The following is a 23,005-nucleotide window of genomic DNA, read 5'->3' as shown; positions in this document are numbered from 1 at the left end:
TGTAACCTGAAGACACAATAGGGAATTGAGAATAAAACAATATGCATGCAGTGTACATTAACATTAAGTTTAGTGTTACATGAGAAACTTAAGATCAAAGTAGGGCTTTAGTTTGAAAGCAGAAGTGTTGAGCTTTTCTCTGTGTTTGCAGTTCCCTTTTGATCTCAAAAGGAAAAGAACACTAGCTTTGAGGAGCTTGTATCAAACAGGGCACCAAAGAAAGTCTAGCACAGACTGTGCGTTTGATAGGCAAGCTACACGCATACCCATTCAATCAGAGAAGGGCCACAATAAAGAGCTGGGTATCCTGAAGAGAGCTGTAGTGCCCATGCGCAGAAGGGCAGTTTCCATAGCGCTGCGACGACATGCTGAGTGAGTTGATTCTTCAACTTCTGCCTCACGTCTCTCGGTGACACAGCTCCAAGGACATAGGAGCATTTTATCCATGTTAAAGGTTGCCTTTTTAACTGGCTCGCGTTGTCCTTCCGATGTGTTTGTTCATCATGTGATTTTTACTTACTGAATCACCTGTCAGGCTGACAAACTATGGGATATCAAGCGGTGGAAATCACCGTCTGTATTTGAACAAGAGAAAAATTGTTTTAATTTTATGGTTGCTGCCTTTCACTTGCAAAAGTAAGTAATTCTACGTGCTTTAAAACTAATGTCATGGGTTAACTTATTATGACTTTCTTGTTTATTTGAAGTGAGCTAAGGCAAACAACCTTTAACTTAACGTTTGCTAGCAGCTTTAGTTTTGAGGCAAAACAGAGGCTACAGAACCCACCGTCAGAAACAACAGACGTTTATTAGCTGTTAACGTTACTTGGCAACTAGCTTAAAATTTAAATCATGGGTCTAATGCAGTGATGATTTAAAAAAAAAAGCATTATTAATTGTCTTCTTGTTTTAAAGCAGACAAACTGTTGATTCCTTCCAGGTTTGTGGCTAATTTGTAGACTTTAAGCGCTGTCTGTGTGTTAAATCAGCTTTAAAGCCAAGGGCAAAACATGTGATTGTAAGGCCTGTTACAACGAGAGGGGTGTTGCTTTTTGTGTACTCTGGATCAGCTGTTTTCTCTATGTGGCAATATCCTCCTTGTTATATGTGGTGGTGCTATTGTCATTTGTGAGGATGATGAGGCACCTTCTGCTGCCTCTGTCACACAATAGGCTACACACAGTTTATTAAGTAACTAAAACTAATGCATGTTTTAAAAAACAGCTTAGCAATAAATCCTAACTTCATTAAGGTTATAATGTTAAGTTTGTATTGAAACTGCTTAGAAAGGTGTTGAATCTGCTGTTTAGTCATTTTGGAGGCTTTAGTTAGTAGTTCTGTTGAATTGTATTCCTGAGGGGTGTTTCTGATATTTTGTCCACCTCATTTATACCAGAGAGCTTAAACTAATGCTCCTGTATTAGGTCTACAGCTGCCTATGTTTTAGGTACACCTACCTGAAACAAAGTGTAGGCCCATAATGGGCAAACAGTCACTATCATTATGCTCAACTAATTTTCTTATCTCATTTTCCCAGCAAATGCGGCCATACTGTGCAGGAGCTAGACTTGTGTGCACATGGATGTTTGAAGCTTTTTCTCAAATGAATGTGTCTATTTTCCTCGTGCGCTGTCTAGATGAAGTGCTTCAATCAAAGGCTGAGGCGTACATCTCCCATGCGCAGCAGCGGTGGAAATGAGCTGGTCCCCTCCAAGCCTCCCAGGATGAACGGATGGTCGTGGCCCCCTCAGGCTTTCCAAGTGTTTGGCTGGCTGTTGTACAGCTACCTCGCCATAGTCAGCTTCGGCATCTATATCCCTCTTCTGCCGCTGCCGTGGAAACATGTGGTCTATGCTGTATCCTAACACGCAGCTGAAACCTTGCTGTCATTTTAGCCGACTGCTAAGTGTGAAGCAATGGGTATTTCAGATTTTAATATGGAGCAAACATTAGCCTACGTTACTGTTTTATTTGGGCTGCTGGACAAGACAAGGATTTTGTTGTGTGGTCGGTCTCTATGGGCTACAGTCACACCAGACATGACTGTTTCTGTTTCTCTGGTCTCTATGAAGCCCAAAAGACATAATCAGTGGTGTTTTTGTAGATGCTGCATGATGTCAACACTGTTTTATTTAACTGAAGCTTCACTCAGCCATGACAACAGTTGATTTCTTCAGAACTGACTTTCTCACACAAAAGATCCACTTGTGTGGAACAGTCTACAGTTTCTTCTTCATGTATAATTGTGGTTTTTACTATTATGCACTTTTTGCACATGTATCACATATGGCAGTATTTTTCCAATATTATTACTATTTTCCTTTACTCTTGTCATGTACAGCTGATGGCCGTAGCATTTATTGTACACCTTTTCACCCATATTGCTGCTGTGACTATAGATCCAGCAGATTCTGGTGTGAGAGCCAAACAGTGCTATTCCAGTCCAATGCCGCTTTTTGACCGGACAAAGCAACCCCATGTCATCCAGGACCAACAGTGTTATCTATGTGATGTCAAAGTGTATGTATCTAAAGCAGTAGTTTCTAATGTGATTTTGCTCTTTTAAGTAAATAGATAGTAATAGTAATAGTTGGTAACATTTTACAATACGGTACACCAGCGGATCCCAAACTTTTTAGGCAGTACACCCTCTTCTACATTGCACCCCCAATCCTCCCCACCTTAAAAAAATCAGCAACATAGCTTTTTTCAAGCCCATATAAAGGAAATATACAAAGGACAATTTTAAATTTCATGTTTTTATTTCATTAAAAATCCCACGTGAAAAAGTATTGTAGTTATTACACCATTATACCAGCATAAATTGTTTCCTTTCGTGCACCCCCTAGAGGCAGCTTAAGCACCCCAAGAAGTGTGTGCACCACACTTTAAGAATCCCTGCAGTATTAGCGAAGGAACGAGTGAGGAACGAATCAGTAACGACGTGATAATTAATTAATCGTTAATAAGGCGTTCCTGAATATCTCAGAATCAAGGACTGTATAGATGATAATGGGGAGTTACTAGAGAACAGACTGAGATATACTGATGAATCATATCATAATGATTAAGCCTAGTTCATAAATATCTGTGAATCGACATACTGACCACTCTCTTCATGAGCCGTTTCGTTATATAACTCTGAATCAGCCACCGAGGGGCACAAAACTAGTAACGACTCATGACTTACTCGTTAGTTAGTCATTAGTTACTTTTTTTGTCCCCCCCCCTAAGTAAAGTTATACATTATACTGACTAGTTGCTAAGTAATCAATGAGGTAATTCAAGGAACTACTTTATACACTCACCTAAAGGATTATTAGGAACACCATACTAATACTGTGTTTGACCCCCTTTCGCCTTCAGAACTGCCTTAATTCTACGTGGCATTGATTCAACAAAGTGCTGAAAGCATTCTTTAGAAATGTTGGCCCATATTGACAGCATGGATAGCAGAATAGCATCTTTCAGTTGATGGAGATTTGTGGGATGCACATCCAGGGCACGAAGCTCCCGTTCCACCACATCCCAAAGATGCTCTATTGGGTTGAGATCTGGTGACTGTGGGGGCCATTTTAGTACAGTGAACTCATTGTCATGTTCAAGAAACCAATTTGAAATGATTTGAGCTTTGTGACATGGTGCATTATCCTGCTGGAAGTAGCCATCAGAGGATGGGTACATCGTGGCCATATAGGGATGGACATGGTCAGAAACAATGCTCAGGTAGGCCGTGGCATTTAAACGATGCCCAATTGGCACTAAGGGGCCTAAAGTGTGCCAAGAAAACATCCCCCACACCATTACACCACCACCACCAGCCTGCACAGTGGTAACAAGGCATGATGGATCCATGTTCTCATTCTGTTTACCCCAAATTCTGACTTTACCATCTGAATGTCTCAACAGAAATTGAGACTCATCAGACCAGGCAACATTTTTCCAGTCTTCAACTGTCCAATTTTGGTGAGCTCTTGCAAATTGTATCCTCTTTTTCCTATTTGTAGTGGAGATGAGTGGTACCCGGTGGGGTCTTCTGCTGTTGTAGCCCATCCGCCCCAAGGTTGTGCATGTTGTGGCTTCACAAATGCTTTGCTGCATACCTCGGTTGTAACGAGTGGTTATTTCAGTCAAAGTTGCTCTTCTATCAGCTTGAATCAGTTGGCCCATTCTTTTTCCCATGCATTTTCGCCCACAGGACTGCCGCATACTGGATGTTTTTCCCTTTTCACACCATTCTTTGTAAACCCTAGAAATGGTTTTGCGTGAAAATCCCAGTAACTGAGCAGATTGTGAAATACTCAGACCGGCCTGTCTGGCACCAACAACCATGCCACGCTCAAAATTGCTTAAATCACCTTTCTTTCCCATTCTGACATTCAGTTTGGAGTTCAGGAGATTGTCTTGACCAGGACCACACCCCTAAATGCATTGAAGCAACTTACATGTGATTGGTTGATTAGATAATTGCATTAATGAGAAACTGAACAGGTGTTCCTAATAATCCTTTAGGTGAGTGTATTAATTATCAGATAACTTTGGTAACTACTCACAATTCTGTGTACCATATTGTAAAGTATTATCAAAATACCATTTGGCAATCATGGAAAAGTTGTGTTTAAAGATGTTAACATAATCAATCTTCATGTAGAGGCCCCAAAGTTAAACACTGTGGTGTTTGCAACAAGTGTGTGGAAGACTTTGATCACCATTGCAAATGGCTGAATACCTGCGTGGGTGGTAGAAACTATTGGTAAGTTGTGGATGAGTTAGTGTACTCTCTGTATCTGACTTCATGGTCAAATAAAATGTGAAACATAAATATAAATTAACATCAGGTTTGGTCTGTTGCCTTCAGGTGCTTCTTTGTGGCACTGTCCTCTGCTACACTAGGTGTCTTCCTGCTTGTTGCCGTCATCTTGTTCATATTTATTCAGCATTACCTGGATCGAAACAGTCTCCGGACCTCCCCACAGTTCGACAGTGAGTCAACATTATATTGATCTTTATCTGACTCAATAGAAAGCAAAACAGCTTTGATAATATTTATGTTTATTGCATCATTAAAAGCTGTATGTGTGTTGTCCTCCTTTTTGTTCTGTCTTTCTAAAGGTATGCTAGCGAATGACACCTGGCTGGTATTTTTACCCTCAGCTCCCGTAAAGACTAGTTCAGCTGGTCTCCTTACAGTAGCCTTCGTTACAGCCGTACTGAGCGTCACCTGCCTGCTGCTGCTCGGTCATCTGCTGATTTTTCACTTGTACCTCAGTGAGTCACAATCTCCAAGACAGACATTTGATAGGGCTCTTTCCGCCTCAGCCAGTCGTTAATGCTCACCACTTTCACCACTGGTGTTTGTTCTCCTCTTGGTTTTGCAGTTTATAAAGGCATAAGCACTTTTGATTATGTCAAGATACAGCGCCAAAAAGACTCCAGGATCCGAGACACTCCACATGATGTGAAACTCAATGGCAAGGCCCCACAGGTGAGACCTGTCTCCGCCTCTCATTGTCGTTCACTTGTTCATTCTGTCGTGTGTAAAATACCTTTTTTTCCTCTTTAAAAGAATAAAGAGAGCTCAGTTGACTGTGAGCCAGCATTATCACAGAGTTCAAGGTAAAACTAATTCCTTACACTTCTTGTTATACTATTAATAAAACAAATTGTGTAGATAATGATAATTAATACCTCTGTGATTTTCCTGCAGCATCTGCAAATTTGACAATAAATGCCCGCTCACCAGCCGACTCTCAGAGTCCATTTGCACTGAGGTAAGCATGTCTACTGATATCTCCTTTAATTGATTTTACATGCATCACCATATTGCATTAAAATCTCTTTTGGTCTAGTTGAAAAACTTCAAGAAATCAGCAGAAAATGAGAATAGCTTCCATTATGGCACAGAAAATCTTACAGAGAACACGGCAAGTAAGTATTTGACTGCACTTATCACTATTGTTCACCTTTCTTTTTTGTCGACCTCCATTTACAGAAGTAGCAAAAGTATTAGAAATGATATAATACAATAAATACAACACCACCCTTGACCATGCATTTTGTAGAATACTTATCTCTTCTTGTTTCCTGTCTGAAAGGGGAAATATCTATGAGCGACATCAAAAGCCGGAAGCCTGCCACAGATGATGAGGCTCAAAGCGGCAGTTTGAAGTCTGGTGACTGTGTTCCTGGAGTGCCCGACCCTCTGTGCAGCTCAGCTAGGACTGCAGATGATACTTAACATTTGATGTCTACATGGTAGTTAATCAGAATATGCTGCTCTGAGGAACTATTTGTTATGAATATATGCTTCATAAAACTGAGTTACTCAACCATGGATCATTGTTGATGAGAACAAAGGATGTTTTGGACTTGACACACAGTTTGAAACAAATCATAGAACATTTTTTTCCTGTCTCCATGTTCCTTTTTATCTACACTATGTGTTTTTATGACAACGGTTGAATTATGTAAAGCATTGTTTTATCAAACTGGCTTGTATAAAGAGTCAAAGTCCAACCCCACTTTCAGGTTAGCCTCTGTTTTACTATGAATGGATGGAAGGACGGGCGGACGGACAGATATAGATAGATAGATAGATATTGGCATCTTTCTGAAAAGCTGAAACATGATGAGTGTTTACTGCTCATATTCTAAGCCAATTGGGTATCCAGCACAGTACTGACAGTAACATTTGAGCATCTTTGAAGTACTGGTCCAGATAATAGCTTCAAAAGGAGACAGCACCTCAGCTCTCTATTGCTGTTTTAACTGTTGATGTTTTCTTCTTTACCCTGCTTGGCCACACAGTGGCACTATTGAGTCACACCACCTCAAGCTTCTACAAGTATTACATTTACATTTACTCATTTAGCTGATGCTTTTATCCAAAGCAACTTAAAATTGCTGTTTATATCAGAGGTTGCACGCTCATGGAGCAACTAGGGGTTAAGTGTCTTGCTCAGGTGCACATTGGTGGCCACACACAAGGCATGTGTCATCAACAATGTGCAATTGTGCTGGGCTAAAGATAAAGCACTGAAGAGGGTCTTTGTAGATGGAAATCCACACAAGGCCCTGTGTGTTGATGTATTTCATGCAAGATGGAAAAACCACTCAATGCAATCAGTGCAAGAGGCTACATTTAGGGAAGGGCTGACGTAGTTCAAACTATTTCTCACCTAAAATCATATTTTCAGTTAAATAAAATGGATATCCAGGTGTCTACAGGGGAACCACAACAAATTATTAGGCATAGCAGACCTATTCAGTAGGCCTACAAGAAAGGGATAAGAAAAATGGAGGTAGATTTCATTCTGCCACAGAAAATGGCATAGAAGAAGAGCGTGCCTAAAGCATGCATAACATATAAATAAGCAATATGGCCATAGAGCAATATTATGGCCATGGCAAAATTAAGAGGGCAAGATCACAAGTGTTATATTGGGCAGTGTAGATTTATAAGATCAGAATTTGAAGGATAGTCTGAAGAAAATAAAGATGGTGGTGCACAATTATAGCTCATCTTCCACTGTGTTACTGCCTTTGTTGCCACCACAGCTTGTTTACCAGCTTGTGAAAGGAGTGTCTCTTCTCTTGAATGAATCAAGATTAAGCTCTGCAGTACCTTAACTCAACAGCACCTGGAGGCTTCTAGGCTACTGCACAGGACGTTGTTTTGATGGCCTGATTATTGGTTGCATAGCCGAGAGAGCTGAGCTGTGGCTTAAACTGTGAGGTAGGATATACAATGTGTGTTTATTTTTTTTCTATTCTATCACATGTCTACTCAAACTTACCACTGTCAAATTATTATTTTTTGTTTGTTTTTACAGACCCCTCAGATGGTTGCTGCCAGTGACATTTGTATGATTCAAGCCAGCTTTCTCTCAAGAACAATATGTTCTCCTTCGTGAGTAATCCAAGCAGGCCTGTGTATGCTCCATAAAGGACTTCATGTCATTTGTGATCTACCTTGCTGGTATTGCATTTAAAAATAAGTACATTTATGCATCTATTTTATTCTGGAATTTGACATAGGGATTGGAGCAGCTAATTTGAGAAACTGGAACCATGAAATGTTTTGTATGATATGACTGAAACAATTATCAAAGTAGTTGTCAATTCATTTTCTGTCAGTCCATTAATCATTTTAGCTATGCTTGTACTTTTTTCACATGTTTTGTATGCAAAAACCTTAATTTGTAAGGTAACTAAAACTGTTAAAAAGTACAATATTTCCCTTTGAAATGAAGTGGAGTAGAAGTAGACAGTGGCATGAGATGAAAATATTCAAAGTACCTCAAATTTGTAATTAAGTACAGTACTAAATACTTGCGCCAAAAGTCCAGAGCAATTTACACTCCTTGTCAATCCCTGTATGTAAATTACATTGTTTTTTCCATCTTTTTATTGTTTGCTACCGTATGTCCTATGAAACATGATACAATGAGGCCATTAATCCATGATGTAATTACACAACTAAACAAGGTGTTTGTACACATTAATGCTTTGCCCTTCTGTTGTTGAGATTTCTTCTATTATTTTCCCTGAAAGGGGACATTCCTAAGAAAGATATGCAGCTCTCTATTCATGACATTTGCTTCATTAAAGTGAGCCTCATGATCTCACACCAACAGTATATTTCTCATATCAGGAGAAATATAGATGATGGAACAACATGAAACAACATGGGAAGTCGTTTGGTCCACTGGACGTTTAGTAAAAATTCAAGATTAAGCCATCAGGTTCCTTTAACGTAGGCTATGGTGTGTGGTTTTGGCAACATAGCTCTATTTGATAGTAAAGGGAGCTAGTAACCACACGGCGGCGCAATTGAAGCAGCTTGAGATACACTATTATGTCACCAAGTGTTTACCCTCAGTTCAAGCCGCTTTCATCATGCTGAACTCACTATTCTGATCCCTTTCTGTTCCTCATAGGCACGCGTGTTTTTACCACTTTCCCCTGTCTTTGAATTGTATTTGAACTATCAGCAAGGCTATGGATTACATAATATCCATCACTGTACAGCCATTAGGCTACTATTGGTTGTGTAACACATTAGTGTGCTTGACATCAGATGTGTAAGGTTCAGTGGGCAGTTTTGGGAATGTAAGCATCCTTTTTGAGAGGATGTATTTGATTTGTTTTGCCAACAGGGAATTTTTCATCATGATATAAAGTGTAGTCCCTAGACTCAATTCCCTTGGCCACCAACAGTCCAACCCACCATCAAGCCCTCCCCTGCTTGGACAAGAGCCAGGATTATTGCTATTGTAAGTGACCATACCTCTCAGATGCATTCTTTTTATATGGCACATGATCACACACATGGACGTCATGAAACTGTACTGATCCCCAAATAAAACCATCCACGTTTTTTGTTTGCATCTTCCATCTCCGCCCCCCCAAAAAGATGCTCAGAGCTCAAACTGCTTGTTTATCAGATCTCCACTGAGCACTGTAGCACCATCAAAGCCCACAACAGCGAGGCAAGAGGAAAACAACTCGTCGCACACCGCGGCAGCCAATCAGCGGCCTGGTTTCTCTTCAGCATCTCGGTGAGACTGAGCCACTGGGCAGACTTGAGCTCAGGCAGCGGGGAGGAAAAACACTTCAAGACTCGCGACGCGCAATTATGGTTTTGTGAACTTGACTAAAAAGGTGGAGGATCACATCACCAGGTGATTAAAACTGAATTTGACACTATCACTTTATAAGCTGAAGCGACTTGTAGCTTGTGCTGGCTCGTGGTAGACCTGCATGTTTTCACAATATCAAAAAGGAAGAATTCGATGCCATCCCCCACAAATTCATCTGATTCCTTGGTGTGCTTTTTGTTTAGTTTTCATGTCTCTGCATGCTTCCTCGATACTGAAATTGCAATATAAGATGCCCTTTGAGCTGTAATAACGTAATAACAGCATAGTCTATTTTACCCAAGAGTAAAAATATTATGATTTTTTAAATTATTTGTTTTACCGATAATGCCATGTTCTGCATTTGCAGACATGCATTAGGGGCTGACAACATACTGATCACGTGGCCTCTGTGTGAAACTGGCATTTGCAAGTTTATGTAACATGTTTCCCTCAGACACACCGGTGCAACCAGCAGCTGCAGCCATCTCCTGTAACATAAACATGAGCTTTTTCTCCTCTGTTTATCTTTCGACGGGAGCCAGGAAAAGGTTCTTCAATAAGCATCATTATTGGTTAGAAAGAATGATTGACAATGCGTTTGCCCTGTGGCTGCAGCCTTATGCCAAGCTGTTGGGTTGCATGTAGGTAGTTACATAATTATGCATGAAAAAAGATTAATACCCTCTTTTATTAGCTTCCTGATTCTCTGTGAATTTGGCTCTTAAAGATAGGAAATAGGAGGCAATTAAAATTAATATTGTGTAATATGTAATTGCTGTTGTACTGTGTTTAATTGATAGCTTGAAAGCAAATTAAAAATGTTCAGCAATGAATTAGATTCAGCTTGGACACTGGTGATACCAGTAGAAAAGAAGTTATCAATGCTTTATTTTGTGAGAAGTGTCATTCAAAGACAGTAGGCTACACCTAAGGAAGGTAATGTGTTTACTTCTTCTCAGTGAATGGTTCTGTAGCCATGTTCTCCCCATAGGTTGAATTATGGATGCATGAGAAGAAGACACAGTCAGTGAATTTATCCCAGATTTCACTGTTCTAGGTTTCATTGCACTGGTTCCAAGAGCCTTCGTGTTCTGTCAGAAACAATTAACCTCAGAGTGTAAATTAACCTATTTGTTTGTGATGACTCAAATTCAGGTCAGGGTTACAAAATAAAGGGATTGCTTTTGGGCAAAATAAGGTGTTGTAGACCGACAGCATTGTCTTTAGTACACAGTAGTAAGACATTTATTCGCGTTGACCTTAACATTAGGGAACAGTTGTCATTGTGTGTTTCATTTTTCAGCATTTGTGGCTGCTAGATAAAGACATTAGATAGCTTTTCCATGACATTACAAAGACTTTAAAATTTGTTAGCTTAATTAATTAGGTGCAACATTATATAGCACAGTCTGGCTTCTAAAATCTTTAACCAGATTGTACTCAGAGCTAAATTGCTGCTGGCTCAAACAGGCCTCTCTCCCTCTGAACCATGTCAGGGACACTTCTGCTGTCTCTGGCATCACATATTCCTCTCAAATGTGGGGTTGCATAAGGACCCCCGGGCTTTCTTTACTCTGCCTCATACCTCTATTTGGCTTGCTGCTGCTGCCAGCTATAACCACTGTAGCTTGTTTCTAACATCTTGTTTTTCTACTGCACAATGCTTGCCAAGTTCTTTGACTCACAGAGCAGTTAAAGGGTTTAGGGAGGCGAGGACTGACAGAGACAGCGTGGTGGTGACCTCAGACCTCAGCTCCAGCATACTGATGTCATGCCTTCTTTCCTTGTGCCTTCAAGGTGGGGGGGGCGTGAGGACTGGTGGAGGACTGTGGTCAAACTGGGAAATGGTTAAGAGGTTGTATTTTGTGGTGTCAGGTGGTGCAGCCCTGAAACAATGTTGAAGAAAAGGGCTTCCATATTTTTGTTATTATCAACAAGTTCCATGAATAGACCAAAACCAACAACGCATTTCTCACTGTTTCCTGCATGCTGTCTGTGGCACTCTATTAACAGTCGTGGAGTAATACACCATTGGTGCACTAAAGAGTATTTTTTTGCCTTTACTAGATGATTTACAGTGGAGATGCAGAGAGAGAATAAGAGCGAGAGAGAGGAATCCCTGGAATCGAAACCAGGGTTGTGTCAGATTACATCATATACGTTTTAAACCATGAACCATGAACCCAACCAAAACGGTGTATGTGGGCTTAACTACAATGCCCATGTTCATTGTAATGAAAGAATATGTTACCCAGTGCCAACAGTGTGGTTCATTAGGGCTGCAACTAACAATTCCTTTAATTATCATTAATAGCCAGGTTATTTTTTCTATTATTTGATCAGTTGTTTGGTCTATAAAACATTTAGCCACGCAGTGCCCACCACAGCTTAAAGAGTAAAAAACAAAACAAAAAATGTCCCTATTTCCTTGAGACCAAGGTGAGGTCACCATATTCCTTATTTTGTCTGAGCAAAAGTCAGAAACACAAAAGTTATCTATAATAGATGATTTCTCAAATTTAAGGAGCTTGAACCATCAAACCTTTCCCTCATGGATGTGTTTTAATAGTTTCAGGACAATAATGGAGGTTTATGCACTAAACATGGTGTACTATACATGGAGATGAGTGTGGGGGCTTTAGGGTGGTCATGACCGTCTCTATTTTACGCTTTAATCGAGTAACATTCTCACGTCCACAGCAGCAGCCTGTAAAGCTCACTGATCTAGATATAAAGCAGATTGAATCACTGCATGCCCACTCACCACGATGGCATGATGGAGGAGCAGGCTACACACACAAACATGCACGTCACATCACTCTGGCAAGAGTGTCATAATTTTGTGAGTTAAACACCATCTGCCAAAGAGTTAAACACAGATTTTTTAATTTTTTGGTATTTCAGCCTGCATGTTCTCTACTGGCTGATCTCTTCCCTCGAGAATGAATAGAATGTTCCAGCCATGGCAGCGTATTGTTGCTATGAATAGTTGCAGTTCAAAATAGGTCAATTTATAGTTAAAGCACTCATCTGTGCAGTGTATTGCCAGAAGGCGAGTGTATGTAAGCATGCTGTCATCCAGTCACAGATTTGTCTCTGGAGATCTGCCCTTAACCAAATGGCTTCTTGTTGTGAATGTGGCAAAGTGGGGCAGAATAAAAGATACAGACAAAACTGTGGCTGAACCACAGGCAAAAAAATCACATTGTAATTATTTGACAGATATTGCCATTGCTATATGAGTCACAATTTTAGAGGGAATGATCATTTTTGTATTTCATTTTCACTGAAAAAATATGAAAATGATGATGATGTGATTTTTGCTGGGGTCTGTACCAAACAGGCATGTTCACTTACATCAGGAGAATATTATTTGCAGGCCCAGGGCATCTCTGTAGCAACACAGTGCTTCATTTATAATGGTATGTTGTGACACATTTTTCCTTTATCAAAAAATTGTAGCTCCAGCGATTTGGACATTGCGATGTGGATAATATTTCAATTAATTGTGCAGCCCTACCAGAAACAGCCTCTCGTTGAGGTAAAGCTTTACTGTACCAAATGGTCTCTCCTCTATACAGGATACACAGTCAATAATGATACAATCAAAAAAAGCTGTCAGAGCACTAGATTTCCTTTCATCTGAGTATGTGTTCAGGCCACTGGACTGCAGTGTTAATGACCTCTCTCATGTATTGAACATGATGTGGTTTGAGGAGGCTTGTTGTACTGAGAGGACTCATGCACTTGAAACTACTGACTATAAATTGAAGGAGGAGAGTGAAAAGATTCCTTTGTTTCACATAGATTTTACTGCTGTTGTTGAAGCACAAAGGGAAACACAGAGCAAGTGGCTAATCCATTTGAAAGGATGTGGATCCCCACTGAAAGTAAAGCCGATAATGATGAAGCTACTGAACCGGAGAACATCAAAACCTACACACATGAAACACAGGTTATTAATTGTAATAACATATGCTTTCCTTCCTTTGCATTACAGTGAAATCCTATTGATCATAAATGAGTCAATCACAAACAAAAACTTTAGAGCTGAAACACTTTTCACAAAATTATTTGCCAATAGTCTTGAAAATGAATTTATAGTTAAAGTCTTTTCATCAAGCAAAAATGCCCAAAATTCTGTGGTTCCAGCTCCTCAAATGTAATTAATTTGCTGCTTGTCTGTTTTATATGATCTTAAAATGAATATCTTTTGTAAATTGAATCTCTTTTGCCTTGTCGTTTGGTCGTTGATTGTAAATTGAAAATGTCACCTGATAAACCTGGGTGGACATTTTTCACTATTTTCTGACATTTTACAGACTAAATGTTCAAGCAAATAAAATAAATCAACAGATTAATCACTGTTTAAAAATAAGAAGTTGCTGCCCTGGATGTGATTCTACTAGTTCCATGAAGAAGTAAAAAAACACATTGGTGTCTCATTTTCCAAGCATTGATATATAATAATATCCCAGTTTCATTCAATATCTCAATTCCATGTGTTTAGATTCCAATATATTTGATTCTTGAGGATGAAATTACATCAGATGAATACTAATATTGCATTGATATGAAAGCACTTTTTAGAAATTATGCTTAGAACTTTTTAATTTCTTGTGTGTAACAATGTTGTCTTCTTTGAAAAATTTAACAACTGTGAAAATTATAGGCTAATTTGTAAATATATTCCACTGTTACAAAATTGTGGACCAAAACAGGCAACCAAAGAATATTAAACTGTACCATTTGTAACACACAGCATGCTCATAACATTTAGTGCAAATTGACGCATATTCAATAAGAAATCCAAGATCGATCATATGATTTTATTGGATCATTAAAATGAAAATTGTAATCTGGAGATCGATTTTTTTTTTAACCCAGTCCTATTCCCAAGTATGGCACGGTTATAAGGGCTGTGTAGTATCATTTTAAATTTCTTTTTTCCTTTACAGTACAATACTGAGGATTTGTGAGTTATTAGTCTAAATATATTGTACGTGTGTACTTCATTGGTATGTATGGTTGAGAAATAAAAGATCAAGGCTTCAACAACTGCAGTAACTCTATCTGGATTGTCTTGGCCTGAGTCCTCGATGACATATGACTACAAAAACCTTGCCATCAATAGTGGTACTCTGCGATGTCACCATGTGTGTATGTGTGAAGACATGGGCATGGGTCAGACAGAGAAGCCACGAGTATTAGACAATGGGTTCCCAGTGTCTGGTGCTCTGAAAGCCATTATTCATCATTAATAATCTCTTCTTTTTCCCCCCTAAGAATGAATTATAATGGCTTTATGCAGTGTCAATCTTGGCACTTTTGTACCCATTTAAGTGTTGACTGTACTTAGCAAGGTCACATTTGTAATTGTTGGCCACAGGGTTGTGGAAACATAACCCTTGGCTTTACATGGTGCCACTTGTGGGTGAGTGAAAGCACTTTATTAGTGACTTGAGGGACTTGCTTGAAACTTTGCTAGCTGGATCAGACGGTTTAGTCCATGGGACACGGCATCTCTCTCCGGTTTGCATCTTGTTTGTATCTGTTTAAACTGTAGCAAGTGTAACTACTGGCAAAATTGTTTTAGAAACTTTGTTGGTGTGTACTTTGCCATGGCAACACACGTCCTTTAAGGATGCTGAGCTAAGTATGGGAACAGCTGAAAGGTGAGCAGAGCATCGTCACTTGCTACAAATACAGTTAGGTTACGTTATAATTAACTTAATAGAAATAGCAGAGGGGGGTATTTTGCATGATAGTAATTAGGTTTTTCTGCATTTCAGATGTCGTTCAAGTGTGACGCTGAGTTGAGAATGTGAAATGCTGCTGCTCTGTACTTAGAGATGCAAATCAGGATGATGATATGTTTAGAGAGGGATCCCTGAATGAAATCATCTTATTAAGAGAGAGAAGTGAGGTTGTTTGCTCATCATGCAATCTGACCTTTAAAGATGTGTCACAATAAACAAAAACTAACAGACAGACGTTATCTGGAAGGAATTTGGTGTTAATGATGATGAAAAGGATTTTGATCTTGTTCCTTTTGAAGTTTTGGTTATTATTCATGTCATACTGAAGGGTTTTCCTTAAATGTAGATCTGTGAATGTGTGTCAGACTGGATTAGATATTATGTCATAAATATGTTTTTATTGGAGCATGATTAAAGAAAGATGAAGACAAGACTAGAATATTGTACGTTTTGTAGTGATGCTACGTTAAATGCTTCCTTTTTATTCTTTTCTTTATCAAGCCTTCCACTCCTGGGCACTCACATATGTACAGGCACATCCTCTCACAGTGTTCACCTCCGTTCTTATCTTTTCCACAGCACAAAAAGAAAACAAAAGTCAGCTAATCCAAGCACTGCACAGAAGGAACCAAATTCCAGCACAAGCATGGCAGACCAGAAGTAAGTTTTAGAAGTCATCTGAGGTTTATGAGCCCTCACTTCACATTTTGTGTGTTTTAGTCCACATATCCATCGGCTCTGTCTTCTTGATTTGTGTGCCTTTGAATTCCACAGAGGTCTATTTATATCCTTCACCTCTGTGCCAGAACACGTAAGACATCTGCCCATTCACAGGCAGTGTGAGCACCCCTGGCCTCTGGAGAGTGTAATCTTGCCTGTAACATAGAAGTACCGTACAAAAAAGGGACAGCCCATAGACACATTAGCAAGCTGCAACCTGACCTTATGGTATGAGGCATTGTTTGTTTGTTGCAAGTCTTGCAGAACAGGGTTAGATCAGATGTATTTCTGCCAAAAATCCTCCTCCTCCTCTATGGTGTACAGGTTGTGAATAAATATCTTTTTCTATTGGATATATATTGGAATTATTTAATGTTGTAATATTATATGTCCCAATGACTTTTCCTCTCAATTCACTTGTATTATTTTTGTATTTTGGATATTCAGTTGTGTGGTTTCAGTGGCTTCAGTGCATGCACAACATTTTTGTATTACCTCCATTGAAAACTGTCATGTATAACTCAGACATAACATGGATGATCAGATGATGTTGTATTTTTCCCCTTTCAGAGACAACATAGATGACTTTAAAGTCCAGACAGCCAAGCATCCTAATATGGGCTCAGTCCCTTTACGGCCGCACAGTGAACAGTCTAAAGACCGGGCGTCCAAAAGGCTTTCATCTGAGTCAAATGGGACCAGTGAAGGAGGTATGGGCTCGTCCACACCAGTGGAGGTGACCGCTTTGGAAGAGTCATTTCGGCGCTTCGCCATCCATGGTGACACCCGTGCTACCGGCAAAGAGATGCATGGCAAGAACTGGTCCAAGCTCTGCAAGGACTGTGGCGTGATTGATGGCAAGAACGTCACCCTCACTGACGTGGACATCGTCTTCAGCAAAGTCAAGTAAGGAAGGCACCAAATGTATTGTGCACTAAAGGCTAAAAGTATTTTCATAGCATGTTTGAGCTTTTAATTTACACTGTCCAAAAGTCTGTTTTAGTTGCCCTTAATTATTCTGCCAACATCAGCCAAGATGTGACGGGATTGTGTTCTTTTACTACATAATGTTACTTTACTGTTGCTGCAAAAGAGATGACTACAGGCCGTCATTCAGATAAGCATGCCTGAAAGCCCATTAAAGTTGTGCAGACATGTTAGCATTGTGGTTGTAAGAACACAGAAGTGGAGATGAAAACTTTCTCTGGAAAAAGGATTTTTTTCCTATTTCATTAATGTTCAGAGAACTGAACCAATTGCATCATCTTTAGCAAACAGTCAAGTAAAACACACACCAACCTCGTTGACAGATATGTACTGACAGCAAGGGCCATGAAAACTGACTCAGGTTGGATTGTAGGGTTGTCAAACAGAAAATGCATGCAAATTTTGTAGTTATTGAATTCCATGTTTTCAGGCAGTATTTTGGAAGATGCCTTTGTTTCTTACATTGAGTCGGCTCAGCTGAGGCTGTCCATCAGAAACAGCAGCCACAGCAAGAGGTCAAGATGGCTCATCCTGTAGCTCCTCAGGCCAGATTGATTCATCCTTAACTGCTTTATTTAAGTGAAGTAGAGTCTAATAATAAGTTGTGACCTCAATATTATTTCTCCAAAGAAAAAACATTTCACCTATACAGCTGTGCTTACGTTTACTAAGTCTAAAGTGTCTGCTAACAACACATTAACAGAGTACTGTAGATGTGTTAGTATTGTTATAGTGTTGGCCACATGCAGTAAGGCACATACAGTTGTATCCTAAATGGCAAAGAATCCAGTTGGTGTAAGAGAGGACAGGGCTATGTGGATTTGTATGTTTTTTTGCACATGGTTATTATGGAGATGTTCATTCATACACAAAGCAGCTTTGGATTTTTTTTAAATCCTGGTTGAATTTTGTCAATAAAGATTGTTCTGCTAGACAGCACCAGAATAGAAGAGTATGGCTCAAAGCCACTCGTCATCCCGTCTTACTGCAGGAGTGGAGAGGCCATGAAAAATGTCTGCTTCGGAATCTCATATTGATTTAGTGGATTTTCCATCTTCTGCTGGTGTGTAATCATAGTTCAATCTTAGTCACTTTGTGTACGCACTTATATACAGGAGATTCCAAAATGGTTTTTAGTGTTATTTTTCTGTGTTATTTAACTGTTTATTCCCATCTTTACAATGAAATTGTGTTCAGGAGAGATTAAATATTTCAAAAAGCAGCTCCAGGAGTAAATGTATTTCCACAAAAGTAGGACTTATTGACTACTACTATTACAAACAAACAGTACAGTGCAAGCTGTCTAGCTAAAATGGCTATATTCAGTTCTCAAATATAGCTTACCAAAGGCCATGAGTGTGGCTTCAGATACAAGAGACTACATATTTGATCAGGTTTATTTATGCATCTTTATAATTTTATGCTTTATTATCCAGTCCGTTGCATTTCTACACCCCAAAAGATGTCGAACATATTGTATATTAAAATAGCAATCATGACTTCTTACAGTAATGAAAAAGAAGTATTCTTATTTTTCCGGACTTTGCATCACCCACATCAACCCAGTTGGCATGGCAATGGGTGTTCGTGCTTATTGCTGTGAAAATGTTTCTTGGCAAGACTAGAGAGGGAACTTAAAGCTATATGCAGGTTTAAAGCTTGTTTACATCCCGCTCCATTGGTGAGTAATATTTAGAAATGTGCAAACAATATGGTGTAACCACTTTAAGGATTTAAGGGAAACAAGCATGTTTTTTGTGGTGAATATGTGCAATGTTGTATAGATTAGGTCCTTGGATGTGTTTCTGGCATGTGAATTTGTAGGCTCTGTTGTCTGGCTTATGCCACCACCAGTGTATTCATGAGGACAGTACAGTAGAAAGAGTACAAAGAGTGTTGTGTGTGTACACTTCAGATGCAGCCACAGGATAAAAGGAGGTACAGACTGGGGGAGGGGCTCATTTTCATGTAGTTTCTGACTCCAGGCATGACTGAGATTCACACTACACTTTTCCTTTAATCAGTGTCAAAGCTCTTTGCTTGCATGTGAAAAATTAATAATCTTAATGAGGACTAGCTAATCACAGTATGGCTGAATGAATCTTTATCATGCCTGCTGCACCACATTGAGCCTCTGCTGTGCTGTCTGCCTGCTAGGAAACAGAACACCACGGCATACACTATGGACGAGGTAGAAATCTAGCGTGGACTAATTAATTACTAGCGTGGTTTTATGGTGGCTTCATTTTCCAGGTTGTACAGTATTTCCTCATCACTGAACATGATTGTAGGTGGTACAGGAGCATGCATGAAACAGATTCAGCCAACTACTGTGTCAGATCCATAGGGATACTGTTTTGCAGATGGTTCAACTATGTAAATAAACAGGTCAGCTACCGCAGTATCCAGAATGAAAATGAAGTTCCACTCGCCCTCTGACCTTTGTCCTTTTTAACCTTATCACAGCCTCCTCAGATTCTGACTTGCTGTTTATTTACACAGCTTAATCATTTGTATACTTTGGAGAATTTAATAGCTCTGTATGGGGAGATCCGCAGAGGACACACAGTTATCTTCCTTGGACAGAAACGGCAACTGGAAGTCCAGTTTCCCCTCTGACAATAGACAGCATGGAACAGGCGCAGAGGAATGGAGCGCTCAAATGTTCAACACTGATGGCTCGCCCAAACAAAAACGGGTCACTGGATGAGTCAAATTAATAATAAACCCAAACACCCCTGTTTACTGTAGCTTGTTGCTATGACAGCATGTTGCCCGGGGAGACTGCAGGCTTTATAGACTGTTGTTTAGGTGATTTATCACCACAGCAGTGGCTGTTTGTGTTTGTGTTAGTGTTACTATGCACTTTTAACATGGAAGTGAAACGGGCACATGGCCAGTTAAAACAACTGGAGTACTCTCAGAAGGAGAATGAATGATGATGATCTGTGGTATGGTATTGTCAGTGGTTACAACAGTTTCATCTTTTATATGAGAGCATAGGGATTCACAATAACCTTCCAGGTACTTGCATTCAGCAGGTATAAATGCTTCAAGCTGACATCGGAACTGAACTCAATGTGATACATGACATGAAGAGACACATATACAGCCTACAGGTATGCGTGTAAGTATATGGAGTTGCTCAGATGACAGTTAAGAACCGAGATACACTGGGAGACCAGATCCAAACAGTGAACGTGCTCTCATTGTTTATCTCAGTGGGATACCATCCCCATGCTGTGTCTTACATCTGCCATGTTGAAGTGATCACACATGGCTGTGTACACTACAGTACACTCTCATTTTAGGCTTTCAAACTCTACTGAGAGGCTGTGGAAAAGACCTACTTAGAAAGCAAACCTAAATCAAGCGTTTGTATCCCTGGAGACACAGTTGAGCAAATCATTTATGGGTGGGGTTTATGTGCTAGGCCTACTGTGACGCATAAGCTCCTTTCCCACCTGTATTTCAGGAAGAAATCCTGTCGCAACATCACGTACGACGAGTTCAAGGTTGCTCTCGGAGAGCTGGCCAGGAAGAAGTATAAAGATAAGACTGGAGAGGAGGCCGAGGCTGAGGTCTTCAAGCTGATTGAGGGGAAGGCACCCATCATCGCGGGAGTCACGGTAAGACTCAAAGTGTGAATAATACTAATTTCATACCAGCAATCACAGAATAAACTCAGATGCTTTAAAAACTTCCTCACAGAGAGCCGTGGCTTCCCCAACAGTGAGCCGTCTCACGGATACCACCAAGTTTACAGGGTCACACAAGGAGCGTTTTGACCCCACCGGCCGTGGGAAGGGTAAGGCGGGAAGAGAAGACATAGTTGACACTTCCGGATACGTCTCGGGATACAAACATCGAGGGTCATACGAAAAGAAAGTGAATAAACCCACCGTGGGCAAACCCATGTGAGAAATAAACATTTGATCTACTACTAGGATAATTTTCTATTAAAAAAGTACTCAAAGAAAGCACAAAAGAATAGGATTTCATATATTTTCCCACCCATTTATCTTTGTGTGTGTAAGTGTGTGTGTGTGTGTGTGTGTGTGTGTGTGAGTGAGAGAGAGAGATGTTTTTAAGTTCCTCTCTTTGTGAAGTGTGAGAACTGGAAAAAATGTTTACATCTATTTTTACGAAGTCATCACCAGCTGGTACATTCCTGTCAAGTTACTTCCAAACACTGAAGAGAACAAACAAGAGAAACTGCTATGCTATGAATATTGAAGCTTTGTTGTTATGATAGGGCCTTATAATATTTATTGAGCACAATTGAAACAACATGCCAAGAAAAACAAAGTGGGACAGTTTGATGAATTAACATTGCACTTTTTAATGGAATTCTTTCTATTCCCATATTTAGCTGAAGAGATACATTTTTAATTTGTTTTGCTGAGTTTCAATAATTGGCACACATATTTTTGACTTAGATATTATCAATGTTTATTTCTTTTGAAAACTTAAATTGTTCGTCCGCCATCCCCACTTGACAACTGTGTTTATGAAATCTACTTTTTTTTACTTCATAAACCCACGCTGTCATTTGAATAATTTGCCTTCAGCTCAAACCAAGAACTATACATGGAGGGTTTTGTCAACTTGTTTTAAGTGTTTTGCAAATAAACTATTTAGTTCACTTTTTCACCTCTGCCATATCCTCTTGCATCTGTGAATATGTTAAAATATAACTCCTGCCATGTAAACCTTTAAATGGACCTGCTTATAACACAGAACAATAATATAACAGGAGTTTCCCATTTTCTTTTCAGACCCTATTGTATTTACCTACACACAAACCATTTTGCTAACATGCATTTTGAATTTTAAATTGGTTGAATTCAGCTGAAGGAGGAAGCTCTAATCCACAGTAGATGAGCTCAGTTGTACAAGATTGTATTTTTAACACTTCACTTATATTTCCTCATCAGATTTCTATACAGTAGTTCTTATACATTTGTGGTAAGATAGTGTATATTCTAAAACGTTATAGCCACATGGCTTAATTTATGACACTGGCTTCATATGTTGTTGTTTTTTCTCCCCTGTATTGCTGTACTTTGTGCATGTTATGTATATTGCATTTGATTCAGAAGCATATAGATGACAGTAGGAGTCATCCTATCTGAACTGCTGTGCCTGCTGTGAGGACAGACTACTGGAGAGACTTAAATATTTTATTTTCTAACAAACATTTAAATTGTGGGATCATGATAAAATCGTGTATTGCTTGAAATCAATATGTATCAACCTGTACATATACAAAGTCAGCTACGCTCCAATGCTATTATATTTGTTGGTAAAGATTTAGAGTACCTTTTATGTGTGGTACCAACATCCTAGGCACAAATTCAACTCAAAACAAAAGCAGGGTTTTACTGTTGTATTCTTACATACTATATGAGATAAAAGGGAAAATTGCAAAACAAGCAAAATAATTTTGTATAATATTTTTCCATCATAATGACAGTGTTCATGTCACGCACTACTTGTAGCCTCCGCTGATGAAGAATCATGCATCAAGTGCAAAACTAGCAACTATCATTGTGTTAGCTTTTGTCTGCTGAAGTAGCTCAAGTATGATCTGTTTTCTGTGCTTAATGCCAAATACTGTTCACCTTTAATGTGGAGGAACGACGATGTCTTTTTTTTTTCTCCAAATAACTTGCATGCGGTGTTTTTGTTCTTGTTCTTTAGACCGCTTAATGTGTGTTCATGATTTGTAGTGCTTTATTGAAAATAAAAAAAGAGAATCTCTGCTGATTAGGTTAAAGGGTGTCAGTCGAAACATAATGTTTTACTTTCTTTGTCCGGCTTTTTCAAGATCACTGTAAAACTCTACAACAGTTAAACCAACCAGTGACCTGTAATATTTACATAAAAACTAAAGCT

At 39.4% G+C, this 23,005-nt stretch overlaps 2 protein-coding genes across 9 annotated transcripts; both read left to right on the top strand.

Moving 5' to 3' along the window:
* Positions 1 to 306: 306 nt before the first annotated feature.
* On the top strand, positions 307 to 7,686 carry zdhhc11 (zinc finger DHHC-type containing 11). Of its 5 annotated transcripts, XM_046044069.1 has the most exons (12): positions 355 to 454; positions 1,638 to 1,856; positions 2,342 to 2,520; positions 4,652 to 4,753; positions 4,859 to 4,983; positions 5,113 to 5,268; positions 5,379 to 5,485; positions 5,567 to 5,616; positions 5,708 to 5,771; positions 5,850 to 5,928; positions 6,096 to 6,255; positions 7,558 to 7,686. In XM_046044069.1, the coding sequence occupies exons 1-11, from the start codon at positions 446 to 448 to the stop codon at positions 6,236 to 6,238; spliced, it is 1,233 nt and encodes a 410-aa protein (XP_045900025.1). In that variant the 5' UTR covers positions 355 to 445; the 3' UTR covers positions 6,239 to 6,255; positions 7,558 to 7,686. The 5 variants fall into 5 exon arrangements, with proteins under 5 accessions (XP_045900027.1, XP_045900025.1, XP_045900024.1 ...); XM_046044071.1 differs by lacking the exon at positions 7,558 to 7,686 and having other exon boundaries at positions 307 to 372; positions 6,096 to 6,521; XM_046044068.1 differs by lacking the exon at positions 7,558 to 7,686 and having other exon boundaries at positions 6,096 to 6,521.
* A 1,472-nt stretch (positions 7,687 to 9,158) lies between these two features.
* On the top strand, positions 9,159 to 22,886 carry LOC123967819 (tubulin polymerization-promoting protein). Of its 4 annotated transcripts, XM_046044073.1 has the most exons (6): positions 9,159 to 9,275; positions 9,416 to 9,683; positions 15,980 to 16,060; positions 16,691 to 17,026; positions 20,583 to 20,736; positions 20,819 to 22,886. In XM_046044073.1, the coding sequence occupies exons 3-6, from the start codon at positions 16,047 to 16,049 to the stop codon at positions 21,026 to 21,028; spliced, it is 714 nt and encodes a 237-aa protein (XP_045900029.1). In that variant the 5' UTR covers positions 9,159 to 9,275; positions 9,416 to 9,683; positions 15,980 to 16,046; the 3' UTR covers positions 21,029 to 22,886. The 4 variants fall into 4 exon arrangements, with proteins under 4 accessions (XP_045900029.1, XP_045900032.1, XP_045900031.1 ...); XM_046044076.1 differs by lacking the exon at positions 9,416 to 9,683 and having other exon boundaries at positions 9,202 to 9,275; XM_046044075.1 differs by lacking the exons at positions 9,159 to 9,275; positions 9,416 to 9,683 and adding an exon at positions 16,207 to 16,348 and having other exon boundaries at positions 16,029 to 16,060.
* Positions 22,887 to 23,005: the final 119 nt, after the last annotated feature.

The sequence above is a fragment of the Micropterus dolomieu genome, linkage group LG03, assembly GCF_021292245.1.
Source record: "Micropterus dolomieu isolate WLL.071019.BEF.003 ecotype Adirondacks linkage group LG03, ASM2129224v1, whole genome shotgun sequence".
Classification (NCBI taxonomy): domain Eukaryota; kingdom Metazoa; phylum Chordata; class Actinopteri; order Centrarchiformes; family Centrarchidae; genus Micropterus; species Micropterus dolomieu.
Note: the sequence above shows the minus strand (reverse complement) of the source record. Positions and strands in the feature narration are given on the sequence as shown.